Genomic DNA, 18,615 nt, shown 5'->3' on the forward strand with positions numbered 1-18,615 from the left:
ACTCTTAAGTATAAAAACATCATAAAATAAACTAAAATACAAGCGAAGCATTATTCAAACATGTGGTCTCCACATATGTATTTTATCCATGTTTTTTACATGTCCATATCTGTTCACATGTCCAAATATTTTTGCGGACCAAATGTCCATGAGCAAAAAAAAAAATGTTCTATCTGAGTCACAAATTAATCAATGAGTCTATGAAAATGTGTGCTGTGCATTTTTTCACTGTTACTAGGTGGGGAAAATTTATATATATATACTAGTGGACGCTGGGGTCCTGTGGGGCATACACATTACTGGGGAACACTGGGGGCCTGGAAGGCAAACACATTGCTGGGGGATGCTGGGGGCCTATGGGATATACACATTACTAGTGGACACTGGGGGCCTGTGGAATATACACATTACTGGTGGACGCTGTTGGCCTGTAGGGCATACACATTACTGAGAGACACTGGGAGCCTGCACGGCATACACTTTACTGTGGGATGCTGGGGGCCTGTGGGCCATACACATTACTGGGGGACACTGGGGGCTATACACATTATGGGGAGACGCTGGGGGGCCTGTGGAGGCATACACATTACTGGGGGCCTGTGGCAGTATACACATTACTGGTAGATGCTGGGAGCTTTTTGGGCATACACATTACTGGGTGACCCTCTAGGCCAAACACATTACTGGTGGATACTGGGGGCCTGTAGGGCATACACATCACAGGGGGCCCGTGGTGGCATACAAATTACTGGGGGATACTGGGGGACATACACATTAGTGTGGGACGTTGAGGGGCATACACATTACTGACGGTCGCTGGGGGCCTGTAGGATATACACATTACTGGGATATACTTTGGTGCCTGTGGGATATACACATTTCTGGGGACCTGTGGCATATACACATTACTGTGGACACTGGGGGTCTGTGGGATGTACACATTACTGGGAAACACTTTGGGGCCTGTGGGATATACACATTCCTGGGGGCCTGTGGGATATACACATTACTGGGGTCCTGTGGGATATACACATTACTGGGGTCACTTTGGGGACTGTGGTATATACACATTACTGGGGGACACTGGGGGCCTGTGGGATATACCCATTACTGGGGGATACTGGGGACCTGGGGGACATACACATAGTTTCTTTGTCGCTCCTAATTGGGAGACCCAGACAATTGGGTGTATAGCTACTGCCTCCGGAGGCCACACAAAGTATTACACTTAAAAGTGTAAGGCCCCTCCCCTTCTGGCTATACACCCTCCCGTGGGATCACGGGCTCCTCAGTTTTCATGCTTTGTGCGAAGGAGGCACACATACACGCATAGCTCCACTGTTTAGTCAGCAGCAGCTGCTGACTATGTCGGATGGAAGAAAAGAGGGCCCATATAGGGCCCCCAGCATGCTCCCTTCTCACCCCACTTTTGTCGGCGGTGTTTGTTAAGGTTGAGGTACCCATTGCGGGTACAGAGGCTGGAGCCCACATGCTGCATCCTTCCCCATCCCCCTTAGGGCTCTGGGTGAAGTGGGATTTACCGGTCTCCAGGCACAGAGACCGTGCTCCGTCCACAGCCCCTGGGGAATCTGCTGGATATGGAGCGGAGTATCGTCAGGGACAGGGCCCTGCTACGCCAAGGTACTCTGTGTCCCCGTACAGACCGCGCGCACACTGCAGCATTGCTGGGTGTGTTAGTGCGCCGGGGACAACAGCGCTGCGCGCTGGTGCCATTCCTATCTACAGCTTTGCTGAGAGGGGACATGTGTTTGAAACTGCCGCGCGGCCGCTGTTGTCAGTTTTTTCGCTGCGGCGCGGCTGGGACTTGTGGTGCGCCGGGGACTTCCGCGCTGGCCGTGCATATATCACGGCCGCGCTTATTACTCGAGTCCCCGGCTTTCTGCGGCCTAGTTTCGTTTCGTTCCCGCCCCCAGGCCTGCCAGTCAGGGGAAGGGCGGGACGCTGTATAGAACGTCAGCGCAGAGGGCTGGAGTCTGCTTTGCATACTCCAGCCCTCACACTGGGCACAGTGGGACGCCAGTTTCCCGCACTTTGTTTGAGGCACGCCCACGATCCGTCTCTTCACAGGACGCCGGCAGCCATTCCTGTGTGCAGTCTGAGCTGGAGAGAGGAGACTGGGAGACCCAGACACGGGATTCTGGTGCCCACACACCCGCTTTTCAGCGTGCGGTAAGCTGCCCTCAAGGGCTGACCCCCACTGGTGCCGAAGTGTATATTGTATTTTATGCTTGCAGCTTTACATTGCACTGTACGGTCGCTGGGGATCCTCTGCTATATACCCTCCTAGTTTTCTCAGAGGACACAACAGCATGTCGACCGCAAAAAGCAAAGGTGCCAAGGCACAGGCTTTCTATGCTGCTTGTACCGCTTGTGGGGCTGTTCTACCGGCAGGTTCCACTGACCCCCACTGTGTGCAGTGCTCGGCCCCTGTGGCACTTGCTCGGCCGGGGCCTCTGCTGGAGGTGACCCAGGCAGAACCTCCTGTAAATACTGTCCAGGTGACAGGGACGGAGTTTGCAGTCTTTGCTGACAGATTGTCTGTGACTATGACTAAAATTCTTGAAACATTGCAGTCTAGACCAGTACCTCAGGCCATGGACACTGTTAACTCATTGCTCCCTGGTCCCCCTCAGTCGGAACAGCTCCGGGATCCGGGGGTGTCTCTTGCATCCCAGGGTGATGGCTCTGACACGGACGACAGTCCCAGACAGCCTAAACGAGCTCGCTATGAGCGGCCCTCGACTTCATCACACTGGTCAGGGTCACAGCAGGAGGACTCTCTGTATGATGAGGCGGAGGTAGCTGATCAGGATTCTGATCCTGAGACCGCTCTCAATTTGGATACACCAGATGGTGACGCCATAGTGAATGATCTTATAGCGTCCATCAATAAAATGTTGGACATTTCTCCCCCTGCTCCTCCTGTGGAGGAGACAGCTTCACAGCAGGAGAAATTCCATTTCAGGTATCCCAAGCGTAAATTAAGTGTATTTCTGGACCACTCTGACTTTAGAGAGGCAATCCAGAAACACCACGCTTATCCGGATAAGCGTTTTTCCAAGCGGCTTAAGGATACACGTTATCCTTTTCCCCCAGACGTGGTCAAGGGCTGGACCCAGTGTCCCAAGGTGGATCCTCCAATCTCCAGGCTTGCAGCTAGATCCTTAGTTGCAGTGGAAGATGGGGCGGCACTTAAAGATGCCACTGACAGGCAGATGGAGCTCTGGTTGAAATCCATCTATGAAGCTATCGGCGCGTCGTTTGCTCCAGCATTCGCAGCCGTATGGGCACTCCAAGCTATTTCAGCTGGTCTTACACAGATTGACACGGTCACACGTACATCTGCTCCGCAGGTGGCACCCTTAACCTCTCAAATGTCTGCATTTGCGTCTTACGCGATTAATGCTGTCCTAGACTCTACGAGCCGTACGGCAGTGGCGTCCGCCAATTCCGTAGTTTTACGCAGAGCCTTGTGGTTAAGAGAATGGAAGGCAGATTCTGCTTCCAAAAAGTGTTTAACCAGTTTGCCATTTTCTCGTGACCGACTGTTTGGGGAGCGCTTAGATGAAATCATTAAACACTCCAAGGGTAAAGATTCATCTTTACCTCAGCCCAGACAAAATAAACCCCAACAGAGGAGAGGACAGTCGGGGTTTCGGTCCTTTCGAGGCTCAGGCAGGTCCCAATTCTCCTCGTCCAAAAGGACTCAAAAGGATCAGAGGAGCTCAGATTCTTGGCGAACTCAGTCACGCCCAAAAAAGACAGCCGGAAGACCCGCTACCAAGGCGGCTTCCTCATGACTTTCGGCCTCCTCTCTCCGCATCCTCGGTCGGTGGCAGGCTCTCCCGCTTTGGCGACATTTGGCTGCCACAGGTCACAGACCGTTGGGTGAGAGACATTCTGTCTCACGGGTACAGGATAGAGTTCAGCTCTCGTCCTCCAACTCGCTTCTTCAGAACTTCTCCACCTCCCGACCGAGCCGATGCTCTGCGGCTAGCGGTGTCCACTCTAAAAGCGGAAGGAGTGGTGACCCCCGTTCCTCTTCTGGAACAAGGTCACGGTTTTTACTCCAACTTGTTTGTGGTGCCAAAAAAGGACGGGTCATTCCGTCCCGTTCTGGATCTAAAACTGCTCAACAAGCACGTAAAAACCAGGCGGTTCCGAATGGAATCCCTTCGCTCCGTCATCGCCTCAATGTCCCAGGGAGATTTCTTAGCATCTATAGACATCAAGGATGCTTATCTCCACGTGCCGATTGCTCCAGAGCACCAGCGTTTTCTACGCTTTGTTATAGGAGACGAACACCTTCAGTTCGTAGCTCTGCCTTTCGGGCTGGCGACAGCCCCACGTGTCTTCACCAAGGTCATGGCAGCAGTAGTAGCAGTCCTGCACTCTCAAGGTCACTCTGTGATCCCGTATTTGGACGATCTACTTGTCAAGGCACCCTCTCAAGAAGCATGCCAACACAGCCTGAACGTTGCGCTGGAGACTCTCCAGAGTTTCGGGTGGATCATCAACTTTTCAAAGTCAAATCTAACTCCGACCCAGTCGCTAACATATCTTGGCATGGAGTTTCATACTCTCTCAGCGATAGTGAAGCTTCCGCTGGACAAACAGCGTTCACTACAGACAGGGGTGCAATCTCTCCTTCAAGGCCAGTCACACCCCTTGAGACGCCTCATGCACTTCCTAGGGAAGATGGTAGCAGCAATGGAGGCAGTCCCTTTCGCGCAGTTTCATCTGCGTCCACTACAATGGGACATTCTCCGCCAATGGGACGGGAAGTCGACGTCCCTCGACAGGAACGTCTCCCTTTCTCAGGCGGCCAAGGAATCTCTTCAGTGGTGGCTTCTTCCCACCTCATTGTCAAAGGGAAAGTCCTTCCTACCCCCATCCTGGGCGGTGGTCACGACGGACGCGAGCCTCTCAGGGTGGGGAGCGGTTTTTCTCCACCACAGGGCTCAGGGTACGTGGACTCAGCAAGAGTCCACCCTTCAGATCAATGTTCTAGAAATCAGAGCAGTGTATCTTACCCTACAAGCCTTCCAGCAGTGGCTGGAAGGCAAGCAGATCCGAATTCAGTCGGACAACTCCACAGCGGTAGCATACATCAACCACCAAGGTGGCACACGCAGTCGGCAAGCCTTCCAGGAAGTCCGACGGATTCTAACGTGGGTGGAAGACACTGCTTCCACCATATCCGCAGTTCACATCCCAGGCGTGGAAAACTGGGAAGCAGACTTCCTCAGTCGCCAGGGTATGGACGCAGGGGAATGGTCCCTTCATCCGGACGTGTTCCAGGAGATCTGTCGCCACTGGGGGATGCCGGACGTCGACCTGATGGCGTCACGGTACAACAACAAGGTCCCGGCTTTCATGGCACGGTCTCACGATCACCGAGCTCTGGCGGCAGACGCCTTAGTTCAAGATTGGTCGCAATTCCGGCTACCTTATGTGTTCCCACCTCTGGCATTGTTACCCAGAGTGCTGCGCAAGATCAGGGCCGACTGCCGTCGCGCCATCCTCGTCGCTCCAGACTGGCCGAGGAGATCGTGGTACCCAGATCTGTGGCACCTCACGGTAGGCCAACCATGGGCACTACCAGAACGACCAGACTTGCTATCTCAAGGGCCGTTTTTCCACCTGAATTCTGCGGCCCTGAACCTGACTGTGTGGCCATTGAGTCCTGGATCCTAGCGTCTTCAGGATTATCTCGAGAGGTTATTACCACCATGAGACAGGCTAGAAAACCATCCTCCGCCAAGATCTACCACAGGACGTGGAAGATATTCTTATCTTGGTGCGCGGCTCAGGGAGTTCCTCCCTGGCCTTTTGCATTGCCTACTTTTCTTTCCTTCCTGCAATCCGGGTTGGAAAAAGGTTTGTCGCTCAGCTCCCTTAAAGGACAAGTCTCAGCGCTATCTGTATTTTTTCAGAAACGCCTAGCACGACTTACTCAGGTGCGCACATTCCTGCAAGGAGTTGGTCATATCGTCCCTCCTTACAAGCGGCCGTTAGAGCCCTGGGATCTGAACAAGGTTCTAATTGCTCTCCAGAAGCCGCCTTTCGAGCCTATGAAGGATGTTTCCCTTTCTCGTCTTTCACAGAAAGTGGCTTTTCTAGTAGCGGTCACGTCTCTTCGGAGAGTGTCCGAGCTAGCGGCGCTCTCATGCAAATCTCCCTTCCTGGTGTTTCACCAGGACAAGGTGGTTCTACGTCCGGTTCCTGAGTTTCTCCCTAAGGTGGTATCCCCCTTTCATCTCAATCAGGATGTCACATTACCTTCCTTGTGTCCTCATCCAGTTCATCAATTTGAGAAAGGTTTGCATTTGTTGGATCTGGTCAGAGCACTCAGGATCTACATTTCCCGCACGGCGCCCTTACGCCGCTCGGATGCACTCTTTGTCCTTGTCGCTGGTCAGCGTAAAGGGTCGCAAGCTTCCAAATCCACCCTGGCTCGGTGGATCAAGGAACCAATTCTTGAAACCTACCGTTCTGCGGGGCTTCCGGTTCCTTCAGGGCTGAAGGCCCATTCTACCAGAGCCGTGGGTGCGTCCTGGGCATTACGGCACCAGGCTACGGCTCAGCAGGTGTGCCAGGCGGCTACCTGGTCGAGTCTGCACACCTTTACCAAGCATTATCAGGTGCATACCTACGCTTCGGCGGACGCCAGCCTAGGTAGACAAGTCCTTCAGGCGGCGGTTGCCCACCTGTAGGACAGGGCTGTTTGACGGCCCTATCACGAGGTATTCTTTTACCCACCCAGGGACTGCTTTTGGACGTCCCAATTGTCTGGGTCTCCCAATTAGGAGCGACAAAGAAGAAGGGAATTTTGTTTACTTACCGTAAATTCCTTTTCTTCTAGCTCCAATTGGGAGACCCAGCACCCGCCCTGTTTTCTTAGGGATTTTTGGTTTTTTCGAGTACACATGTTGTTCATGTTGAATGGTTTCAGTTCTCCGATGTTTCTTCGGATTGAATTTGTCTTTAAACCTGTTATTGGCTTTCCTCCTTCTTGCTTTTGCACTAAAACTGAGGAGCCCGTGATCCCACGGGAGGGTGTATAGCCAGAAGGGGAGGGGCCTTACGCTTTTAAGTGTAATACTTTGTGTGGCCTCCGGAGGCAGTAGCTATACACCCAATTGTCTGGGTCTCCCAATTGGAGCTAGAAGAAAAGGAATTTACGGTAAGTAAACAAAATTCCCTTCTTTCCTGGGGATGCTGGGGACCCGTGGGGCGCACACATACTGGCTCTGGGGCATATGCAGGCAGGCAGCAGCACTGAAGGATGCTGGGGGCTGGTAGCTTCTCCTCTTCATCTGTGGGACAGGAGTGCATTGCATGATAGCTCCACTAACAGATGAACTCCGGCCTGTGGGCGTGTGCTCTGCTGGTTTAAAGTGCCGACGGAGCACTGTCTGCGGTCCGTGGAAATCTGCCCGGGGGCCACAGAAAAGATATTGACGACCTGCTCCTTCCGACCGCGAATGGCCTCCCCGGCTGTCCAAGGCCCTGGCACTTGTCTGGGTGCGCCGGGTCCTGACTCTGGCCCTGAGTGAACACTTGTGAGTACTGGGCTGTAATGTTTGTATCCTCTTCTCCATCTTCCTCCCCAGGGCAGGGGCAACTCCTGGGGCAATATGCACTCACTGAGTAGGTGAGGGTCCTGTGTGACCGGCAGATGTCCAGCCGTATGACTGTATATTATGTGATGGACGTCAGCTCCCAAACAAAATGAATCAAACAGACACATGCGAAATAAATACACAAAGCATTGCAATTAGGTGTCAAACATTCTCAAGTTTTATTTAAATTAACATGACACCAAATATGGCACCCCCCGACTCACGGAGAGTCACCCTCTAGCACTCAGGAGAGGAAAACCCCCCTGTGGGGGAAACCTCTAGGGAACCGTGGCCGGAGGATTGCCCTTCCCTTGGGCTTAGAGAGTTAGTGCTGATATATAACAGATGTAACAGCAGTTTTACAATTTGTACATTTACCAGATTTACAGACAATGAAATAATAAATTTAGACTATAAATGTGATAATCTGGATGTGGGGGAGATCTGGCTGCGATATCTGTCACCACAGTGATTGCTAGAACTAATTTGATTGATCCGATTGCCCAGGTGAATGAAGCATTTCTCCCTTACAGATCCAGGTCCGCCTCTCAAGAAGGTGGACACTTGGTGACATGGATTATTTGTTATGGATAACCGCTAATTGGATAAATACCCCTCCCCATTATACCTCCCCCCACGGGGCCTATTAAAGTTATAGGTCTGCCCAATAACTCTCAAATGAGAGCTGCTCTTTGTAGAGAATAACATAAGGGGATCCTGTGCTGGGGACCCCCCTCTGTTACCTTCATATACCCTGGGGGTGTCTGTAGCAGACAACCCCTTTACCTGCTAGAACCTCCAAATTACACCACGGTCGGCACATTACGTGGGTGGTCAAGCTCAACGTCCTCAGGCGCATCAGTAATGGCACTGATCATGGCAGCGCAGCCTTCTTTTATGGAATATTTTTTATGACATATATTTATGACCTCAAAACTGTTGTCATGGTTACTACAGGGGCCTATTACTGATGCAGGGCCCAAGTATTAACTCTTTCACAGCTGGCAATTCACTCACTATAGAGGCAATGAACCTGCACTTGTTACCAAGCGAGTGTCTTATTGTTATGGCATCCCGTATACATCCTTATAAATAGAAAAAATATACTGTATTTTCGGATTATAAGACGCATTCTTCCTCCCCGGTAAGACACCACCGGATTATAAAACACTCCCCTTCCCCATCCCCTTTTTTTCTCTAAATTTGGGGTGCGCCTTATAATCTGGTGTGTCTTATAAAATGAAAAATACGGTGTGTGTGTGTGTATATAGATATAGATATAGATATATATATAGATATATATATAGATATAGATATATACTAGCTGTACTACCCGGCTTCGCCCGGGTTAATAACTGTTGCTAAAATAGAATGTATTAACAAAAATGTATTCTGCACACAAAAAACACAAAACAAATAGATATAAATATAATTATAATGTCTCTCTCCCCCTCTGTATATATCTCTCTGTCTCTCTATCCCTGTCTGTCTCTTTCCCTGTCTGTCTCTGACTGTCTGTCTCTTTCTCCGTCTGTCTCAATCTCTTTCCCTGTCTGTCTATCTCTGTCTCTTTCCCTGTCTGTCTCTTTCCCTGTCTGTTTCTTTCCCTCTCTTTCCCTGTCTGTCTCTTTCCCTCTCTTTCCCTGTGTCTCTTTCCCTCTGTCTCTTTTCCTGTGTCTGTCTCTTTGTCTGTCTCTTACCCTGTCTGTCTCTTTCCCTTTCTTTCCCAGTCTGTCTGTTTCCATGTGTCTGTCTCTGTCTCTTTACCTGTCTGTGTCTGTCTCTTAACCTGTCTCTCTCTTTCCCTCTCTTTCCCTGTCTGTCTCTTTCCCTGTCAGTCTGTCTCTTTGTCTGTGTCTGTCTCTTTGTGTCTGTCTCTTACCCTGTCTATGTCTGTTTCTTACCCTGTCTGTGTCTGCCTCTTTCCCTGTCTGTCTCTTTCCCTGGCTGCATTGTGACACGCCAACATTCCATATAAGGGCATGGCTGCGCATTCTTCTGAAGTTCCGGCTGCACTGTGGCTCCCAGCTCCATTTGCTTTAATGGAGGCAGTTTTTTTGGTGAATAACTGTAAAGTGCGGGGTTAAAATTTCCCCTCAAAACATAGCCTATGACGCTCTCGGGGTCCAGAAGTGTGAGTGTGCAAAATTTTGTGGCTGTAGCTGCGACGGTGCAGATGCCAATCCCGGACATACACACATACATACACACACACACACACACATTCAGCTTTATACACTTAGGTCCAGAAATATTTGGACAGTGACACAATTTTCGCGAGTTGGGCTCTGCATGCCACCACATTGGATTTGAAATGAAATCTCTACAACAGAATTCAAGTGCAGATTGTAACGTTTAATTTGAAGGTTTCAACAAAAATATCTGATAGAAATTGTACACATTTCTTTACAAACACTCCACATTTTAGGAGGTCAAAAGTAATTGGACAAATAAACCAAACCCAAACAAAATATTTTTATTTTCAATATTTTGTTGCGAATCCTTTGGAGGCAATCACTGCCTTAAGTCTGGAACCCATGGACATCACCAAATGCTGGGTTTCCTCCTTCTTAATGCTTTGCTAGGCCTTTACAGCCGCAGCCTTCAGGTCTTGCTTGTTTGTGGGTCTTTCCGTCTTAAGTCTGGATTTGAGCAAGTGAAATGCATGCTCAATTGGGTTAAGATCTGGTGATTGACTTGGCCATTGCAGAATGTTCCACTTTTTTGCACTCATGAACTCCTGGGTAGCTTTGGCTGTATGCTTGGGGTCATTGTCCATCTGTACTATGAAGCGCCGTCCGATCAACTTTGCGGCATTTGGCTGAATCTGGGCTGAAAGTATATCCCGGTACACTTCAGAATTCATCCGGCTACTCTTGTCTGCTGTTATGTCATCAATAAACACAAGTGACCCAGTGCCATTGAAAGCCATGCATGCCCATGCCATCACGTTGCCTCCACCATGTTTTACAGAGGATGATGTGTGCCTTGGATCATGTGCCGTTCCCTTTCTTCTCCAAACTTTTTTCTTCCCATCATTCTGGAACAGGTTGATCTTTGTCTCATCTGTCCATAGAATACTTTTCCAGAACTGAGCTGGCTTCATGAGGTGTTTTTCAGCAAATTTAACTGTGGCCTGTCTATTTTTGGAATTGATGAATGGTTTGCATCTAGATGTGAACCCTTTGTATTTACTTTCATGGAGTCTTCTCTTTACTGTTGACTTAGAGACAGATACACCTACTTCACCGAGAGTGTTCTGGACTTCAGTTGATGATGTGAACGGGTTCTTCTTCACCAAAGAAAGTATGCGGCGATCATCCACCACTGTTGTCATCCATGGACGCCCAGGCCTTTTTGAGTTCCCAAGCTCACCAGTCAATTCCTTTTTTCTCAGAATGTACCCGACTGTTGATTTTGCTACTCCAAGCATGTCTGCTATCTCTCTGATGGATTTTTTCTTTTTTTTCAGCCTCAGGATGTTCTGCTTCACCTCAATTGAGAGTTCCTTAGACCGCATGTTGTCTCGTCACAGCAACAGCTTCCAAATGCAAAACCACACACCTGTAATCAACCCCAGACCTTTTAACTACTTCATTGATTACAGGTTAACGAGGGAGACGCCTTCAGAGTTAATTGCAGCCCTTAGAGTCCCTTGTCCAATTACTTTTGGTCCCTTGAAAAAGAGGAGGCTATGCATTACAGAGCTATGATTCCTAAACCCTTTCTCCGATTTGGATGTGAAAACTCTCATATTGCAGCTGGGAGTGTGCACTTTCAGCCCATATTATATATATATATATATAATTGTATTTCTGAACATGTTTTTGTAAACAGCTAAAATAACAAAACTTGTGTCACTGTCCAAATATTTCTGGACCTAACTGTATATTAGATATATATATAATTTTTTTTTTTTGCATACGAAAAAAGGTGAAAGTGGACACACAGGCCAGAAATTAATGAAAATCATATCCAGAGCATTGATGGTCAATTTTTTTTCTTGCATTAAGAACAAACAAAAAAAAACAAAAACCTGAAGCAGACCTAAGGCTGTGTTCACACATCCATATGTTTGTTACCATCTGGGAGAAATGCACTGTTTGTTTGTTTTTTTTTTCACAGGAGTCATCACAGTTGTTTTTTTTCTCATCAATTTTTTTTTCTATGGAAGCAGGTAGATGGTTGGAACTTTATTATATCCATTGACTTTTATCAATGGATCAGTTAAGAATGGATGAAATTAAGGATAAAACTGAGTCTATCTTTTGTGTGTCATCCATTTTACACGAATTCCAGAAGACTTTAATGGCAGAGGTTGAGCCACAAAACAAATGAGAATAGGACTTGCTCTGAGTCTCATGGACACACGGATCTGTTTTCAAAATGGATCAGTATATGGTGTCCAAGAAATAAAAGAACAATATGAAAACATATCACATAGATGTGTGATTGTAATTTTATTCTGAATTTTTTTTCCCATCAAGCTATATATCAATCTGCTCAGCTGCTCCTGCTCTTCGGCAAACACTATGTCCAGTGTGACATCTTTCCATTAAACATTCACACAAGGTTAAAGGGAACCTGTCACGTGGAAAAATGCTATTAACTTGTAGATACGGGGTTAATCTGCAGGTTATTAGCATTCTAAACTTTATACTGAATTCTAAATTTTCCTGGCAGCGTTCCAGTTTCAGTCTTGGGGGCGGCACCAGCATGCATTCAGTCACTGCTCTGTGTATGGCGAGTCGCGGCTGTAACTGTTCCCCGCTCTGACTGACAGCTGGATGTAATGCACAGCGGCTGTCAGTCAGTGCAGGGGGGCACAGTTACAGACGCCGCTTTCCATACACAGAGTGGTGACTGAACCTGCACCAGCGCCGCCCCAGTGACTGAAACCTGAATGCTGCCAGGAGGATTAAAGTTAACTTCTTCCTGCAGCGGGGTTCAATATGCTGGCATCTGGCAGGTTCAGAATGCCATTAACCTGCAGATTAACCCGTTAATAGCATTTTTCCATGTGACAGGTTCCTTTTAAAGGGTTGTATCTCCTGTGCTTTATGTCCCGTATGTAATGACTTGGAGTGCACCAGAGAAGAAGCTTCCATAGGCCCTGGCCAGTATTAGGCTGAATTCACATGTCTTCTAATCATCTGTAAGAATGGATCCTGCAGAGATCTGTTGACAAAATCATATCTGACATATCCATTTTTTAACATTTGGAGTCTATGGAGGACGGATCCTTTAACAGATTGCTAATTATCTTCCATTTGTAATGGATCCTGTAAGAAAAAAACAAATCTGTTAAAAGTGAAAGAAAAACAGATGACTAAATAGCAATCCGGTAATGGATATGTTCTCCATAGACGCCAATGTTAAAAATATCCAGATCCGGCCGGCATCCGTTATTTAACAACGGACAAAAAAGTTGTGTTTGCAGAACTTTTTAACCAGCGGATCTCTGCAGGATCCATTCTAAGGGCGGCTTTGCACACTACGACATCGCAGGTGCGATGTCGGTGGGATCAAATCGAAAGTGACGCACATCCGGCGTCACTTGCGATGTCGTAGTGTGTAAATCCTAGATGATACGATGAACGAGCGCAAAAGCGTCGTTATCGTATCATCGGTGCAGGCTCCGACATTTCCATAATGCCGATGCCGCGACAGGTACGATGTAGTTCCTCGTTCCTGCGGCAGCACACATCGCTGTGTGTGAAGCCGCAGGAACGAGGAACATCTCCTTACCTGCCGCCAGCGGCTATGCGGAAGGACGGAGGTGGGCGGGATGTTTACGCCGCCATTGGCCGCCTGCCGTGTGACGTCGCTGTGACGCCGCACAACCCGCCCCCTTAGGAAGGAGGCGGGTCACCGGCCAGAGCGACGGTCGCAGGGCAGGTGAGTGCATGTGAAGCTGGCGTAGCGATAATTATCACTACACCAGCTATCACAAGATATCGTACCTGCGACAGGGGCGGGGACTATCGCGTGCGACATCGCAGCATCGGCTTGCGATGTCGCAACGTGGAAAGCCCGCCTAAGGCCGGAGTCACAATTGCGAGTGCCTCGCGCGAGTCTCTCATTGCATCACCCGTCACGGCCGCACACTCTCCGGACAGGAGCGTCTTAGCTGCATAGAGATACATGCAACCGACCCGCTCCTGTCCGGAGAGTGTGAGGCCGTGACGGGTGATGCAATGAGAGACTCGCGCGAGAAATACGCAAGGCACTCGCAAGTGTGACTCTGGCCTAACGGGTGATTACAGGGCATGTGAACTCAATGATTATTTTCCATAGACATTGAAGATGTGAATAGACACTTTGTGGCCCTGGGACAATTTTAGTCCGATGCTTTAACCAGTGGTGGAAGATCACATTCATAGTTTGCTTTTTAGTTCTGACGTATTTGACTTTGAACATATAAATGATATTTCTTCTGAGCAGACCTAGTGATCCATTGTTGGCTTAGTTCTCCATTATAGTGAATGTTGTATCCCAGAATGGGGCTTTCACACCTTCATATGAAATATTACTGCACGTATCCTGCATACATAATTGCATACTGTCATGTGAGGCTCCTCCACTCTTACATGTGTATTATGTTCCTCTACCATTGTTCCACCCATGTGCAGTTTCTCTATTTTGTGCTTCCAGAATCCTCGTTTCCCTGGCAACCTTCAGATGAGTGACAGACAGCTGGATGAGGCTGGAGAGAATGATGTCAATAATTTGTGAGTTTTTATATCTTGCTCATAATAAAACATATATCATTAGTTAGGTGATAAAGAAAAGTCTATAGGAACATACGTTCCAAATGGAAAAAAATGCTTCAATGGATTCTACATTATAAGAACACATTCCACCCTCGAAGTGTTGATCTGGGGTACAATACCTGCGTATACAACCTTCTGAATAGTTTTACAGGACTTTAAAGGACTAACGCCCCCTAGACAGCTATCAGCCATGAGATGGTTCTCCATCCATTTGACTGGCAGCGATCTAGGCAGTATATCTCTTAGATAGCGAAGGGATCAGCAGTCTGAAATCGGACATCTCAGATCCTTATCTTCCCTGAAAATGTTTTGGGTGCTCATTCATTGGGTGAAATGATTATCCTTTTCGTCGGTGCATCCTCGTGTGTAAACAGCACTTACACTGCCGAGATCCATGGCCTGCTATGTGCACTGACAATGTATTACACATCGCTCAGTCCACTTACTTTGGTCCGACTATGCAAACAAGAAATTAAACGATGTCCGATAAGTAAAGATATACCAATTGGCAGCTGTTTTGTGTCACTGGTCCTTCAGACTCTGGGCTGTAGACATTGATATTGACTGATGTCCTAACCTTAAAGGGGTTGTTCACTACTAGGCTAACCCTTATGATTCCACATTTCCCCCAAGTAAAATACAAAAGCCTATACTCTCCTCTGCGGCCGGCACAGTTCCAGCAGTGATGGGGCTTACTGGACATTTTGACATCACACGAGTCCCGCATCCAATCAGCACCATCTTCTGTCTCCCCGTCTTCGAACACAGGAGCAATCAACTGGAATTAAGAGACAGCCGCAGCGCTCACTTGTTTTTAATTAACTCGTTTGTCTGAAAGCAGGGAGACAGAAACTAGCGCTGATTGAACGTGGCACTCATGTGACGTCACAATATCACATGAGCCCGGACACCGCTGGAACCGTACCGGCCATGGAGGTGAGTATAGGCTATTGTATTTTACCTGGGGATACCATGGAATCAGAAGGGGTTGTCTTAGTAGTGGACAACTCCTTTACGATAGGTTGTCAATATCAGATTGATAGAGGTCCCAGATATCAGCTTCCCCCTCACTAATCTGAATTTGATAACCCATTGTCCCCAGTATCTTACTGCTAGACAACCCATCAGATGGGCTCACTGCTGATATTTTTGGAGACTTTTACATCTAGAATACAGAAATGACAATACCGTGCTCCCCTAAGGAACACATAAACTAGAGAATGTGTGTCGATAAACTAAAATGCCTGTAGGGTGAGACACAGATTGTACATAGTGCTTGATAAAAAAAAAATAATATAAGCCAATTGGAGTTAAGGGTATAGTAATTTAACTTAAGAAGCATTAGCCCTTCTGTAACGTGTAGGAAGTTTGAGTCTGTCAGGCCACCGTAGCATCTCTGTGACGTCACACGCTGAGGTTACTTGGAATTACCTGCGCTAGTTTGAAGCAACACTGCCGACCGGAGCGTCCTCATACTCTGCAACGCGCACCAAGCAGATCAGACGCAGGATCCCTGATCTGCCCTGGATCCCCTATTCCGGACTTCTCTCCAGACAGCTGTGGGTTAAGCATTAAAGACTTCACATTGGCACTATAAGGCTATGTGCCCACGCTGCGGATTTTGCGCGGATTTTGCCGCAGATTTACCGCGGATTTTCCGAAAATCTGCAGCAGCGGCACTTCCAAGCCATTTCAATGGCATTTTGGAAATGCTGTGTCCATGCTGCGGATTTTTCCGCGGCGGATTTGCCGCGGATTTTGATCCGGAAAAATCTGCAGCATGTCAATTATTGTTGCGGATTTTGGTGCGGATTTTGGGTATAGAATGGGGAAAAAAAAAAAGCGCTGGCCATATGAACCACGTTACCTATTACCGCAGGCGCGAGATTATGGGCGGCACTGTGATTGTCATCAGCAGCATCATCCAAGTACCCGCCCATAATCTCGTGCCCGTGGTAATAGGTAACGTGGTTCGTATGGCCAGCGCTTGCGCATAACAGTGGAGGCAGAGGGAAAGGCGCGGGCATGAGATTATGGGCGGGTACTTGGATGACGCTGCTGATGACAATCACAGCGCTGCCCATAATCTCGCGCCTGCGCAATCACCTCACCAGCGTTCACACTTTGCACAGTGCTCAGTCCCGCGAGAGTGCCACTGGGCATGCGCGAGACCTCGGGAGGACACAGTTACATGAGGAGGGCGTCCTCATGTATGTAAATGAACAATGGGGGACGACGTACAGCGGCAGGCGGGGGAATAACGGACGAAAAACAGCCCGCCCCTGTGACCATAAAACTATATTAGCATACAAAAAGGTAAGAATTTATAAAGTGTTTATTTAGGTCTCAAAGGGGGCCAGTAGCAAGAGGAACCTTTCTAGAATGCAGCCCAGGAGCTGCAGAAGGGGAATCTTTTAGTTTAATTGCGAAAATTCTGCTGACAGGTTCCCTTTAAGGACTTCCTATACGTTTCAACCTATGAAGATTGACATTGTTTTTACACTTCCGCCATTTTAAAAATATTTTTAAAAACATTGTTAAAAAAAGGTCGAGGTTTAATTACAAGTTTCAGCTAAAATGAAGGCTATGATAATTCTCACCTTACAGGGAAAGCGTCCTTAACCCCTTTAGCATAGAAGGAAAAGTATTTATGCAACACAACAGTCAAGTGATCTCTACAGAAGGCCTGCAATCTATTAAACACTGAGACCTCCTGAACCCAGGTCCCCCAGTGGGGACATCAAGATGCAGCACACACATGACAGATAGGCAAGGAGTGACTTTGTCAGTTTTTGCAATTTTCTGGTCACTTTTTACAACAATGTAAAGTGAATGTAAATTGCCACAAAGACTGAAGCAGCAAACTCTGTGAAAACAAAAATTTGTGAAAAAAACTTTAGGCCACAACTGTGCATTAAATAGTTACTTAGGTTGAAAAAAGACCTAAGTCCATCTAGTTTACCCTTCCTCCACCAATTCTACATTTTGTCCCTAAGTCACTTATAACCAGCAATATTGTGTGCACTGAGGAAATCATCCAGCCCTTTTTAAAAGCTGTTATAGTTTCTGCCATTACTACCTCTTGTGGTAGGGCATTCCACAGTCTGACTGCTCTAAGGCTATGTTCACACGTTGCGTTTTTTCCCGCGTTTCTGCAGCGTTTTCAGCAGCAGCGTTTTTGCGCTAAAACGCATGCGTTTTTGTTTACCAGCAAAGTCAATGGGAAAAGCAGAAATCCTGTCTGCACTTTGCTTTTTTTTCTCCAGCTTTTTATTTGCATATTTGTGGTCAAAAACCATGCTGAAAAAGAAGCAGCATGTCAGTTGTTTTTGCCATTTCTGCAGCGTTTCCTTAACATTGGAGTCAATGAGAAATGGCAAAACGCAACCAAAAGCACAAGTACTGCGTTTTTGATGCTTTTTACCTGCTTTTCCACTTCGTTTTTGGCTCCAAAAACGCATGCTTTTCTGGACATAAATTAATGGGTTCTAATGTTCCTTTACACACACACAATAACCGAAAATTTAAATGTTACAAAATTATAAACTTCAACTATTTTTCTGATAAAATGTGCATAACCACTATTTTTACATTAAACTTGATAATTTCCCATATAGTTTTATTAAAAGTTAATTTTATACTTTTTTTCTCTTTTTTCATTCTTTTTGATTATTGCAACTTTATTTCTCAGTGTCTTGATCTACAAAACGCATCTGCAGAAACGCAGGTGAAAACGCAGGTAAAAAGCGCTAAAAATGCACTAAAAACGCGGTAAAAACGCATGCGTTTTTAGCGCTAAACAAATGGTCAAAAGCCATTTGGTCAAAAACCAAGGGAAGGAAAACGTGCAGAATAAACTGCAGGTACTCCGACGCATCGTGGGCACATAGCCTAACTGTAAAGAACCCTTTCCTATTTAGCTGCTTGAATCGCTTTTCTTCCACTAATCTCAGAGTGAATTTTTTTTGCTTAGTGATGACTTTATTTGCAATCCACATGTTAACTTCTTCCTTTTGCTTCTATCATGGATCTCCTTGGCCATCTTAAAAAAGAAATACAGTATTTTTCGGACCATAAGACGCACATTTTCCCACCCAAATGTTGGGGGAAAGTGGGGGGTGCGTCTTATGGTCTGAATGTGGCTGTGGGGAATGAGGGTGCTGCGGTGGAGTGGGTCATCGGGGGCACAAGCAGGC

At 47.4% G+C, this 18,615-nt stretch overlaps 1 protein-coding gene across 1 annotated transcript in view; it reads left to right on the forward strand.

Moving 5' to 3' along the window:
• The window catches only part of HIP1 (huntingtin interacting protein 1), a 269,760-nt gene that overhangs the window by 69,125 nt on the left and 182,020 nt on the right, over nucleotides 1-18,615 (forward strand). The window contains exon 6 of the mRNA XM_075335272.1: nucleotides 14,301-14,377. Coding sequence (XP_075191387.1) covers nucleotides 14,301-14,377 — 77 coding nt within the window. The remainder of the gene's footprint in view (nucleotides 1-14,300; nucleotides 14,378-18,615) is intronic.

Source organism: Anomaloglossus baeobatrachus, chromosome 2 (assembly GCF_048569485.1).
Source record: "Anomaloglossus baeobatrachus isolate aAnoBae1 chromosome 2, aAnoBae1.hap1, whole genome shotgun sequence".
Taxonomy (NCBI): domain Eukaryota; kingdom Metazoa; phylum Chordata; class Amphibia; order Anura; family Aromobatidae; genus Anomaloglossus; species Anomaloglossus baeobatrachus.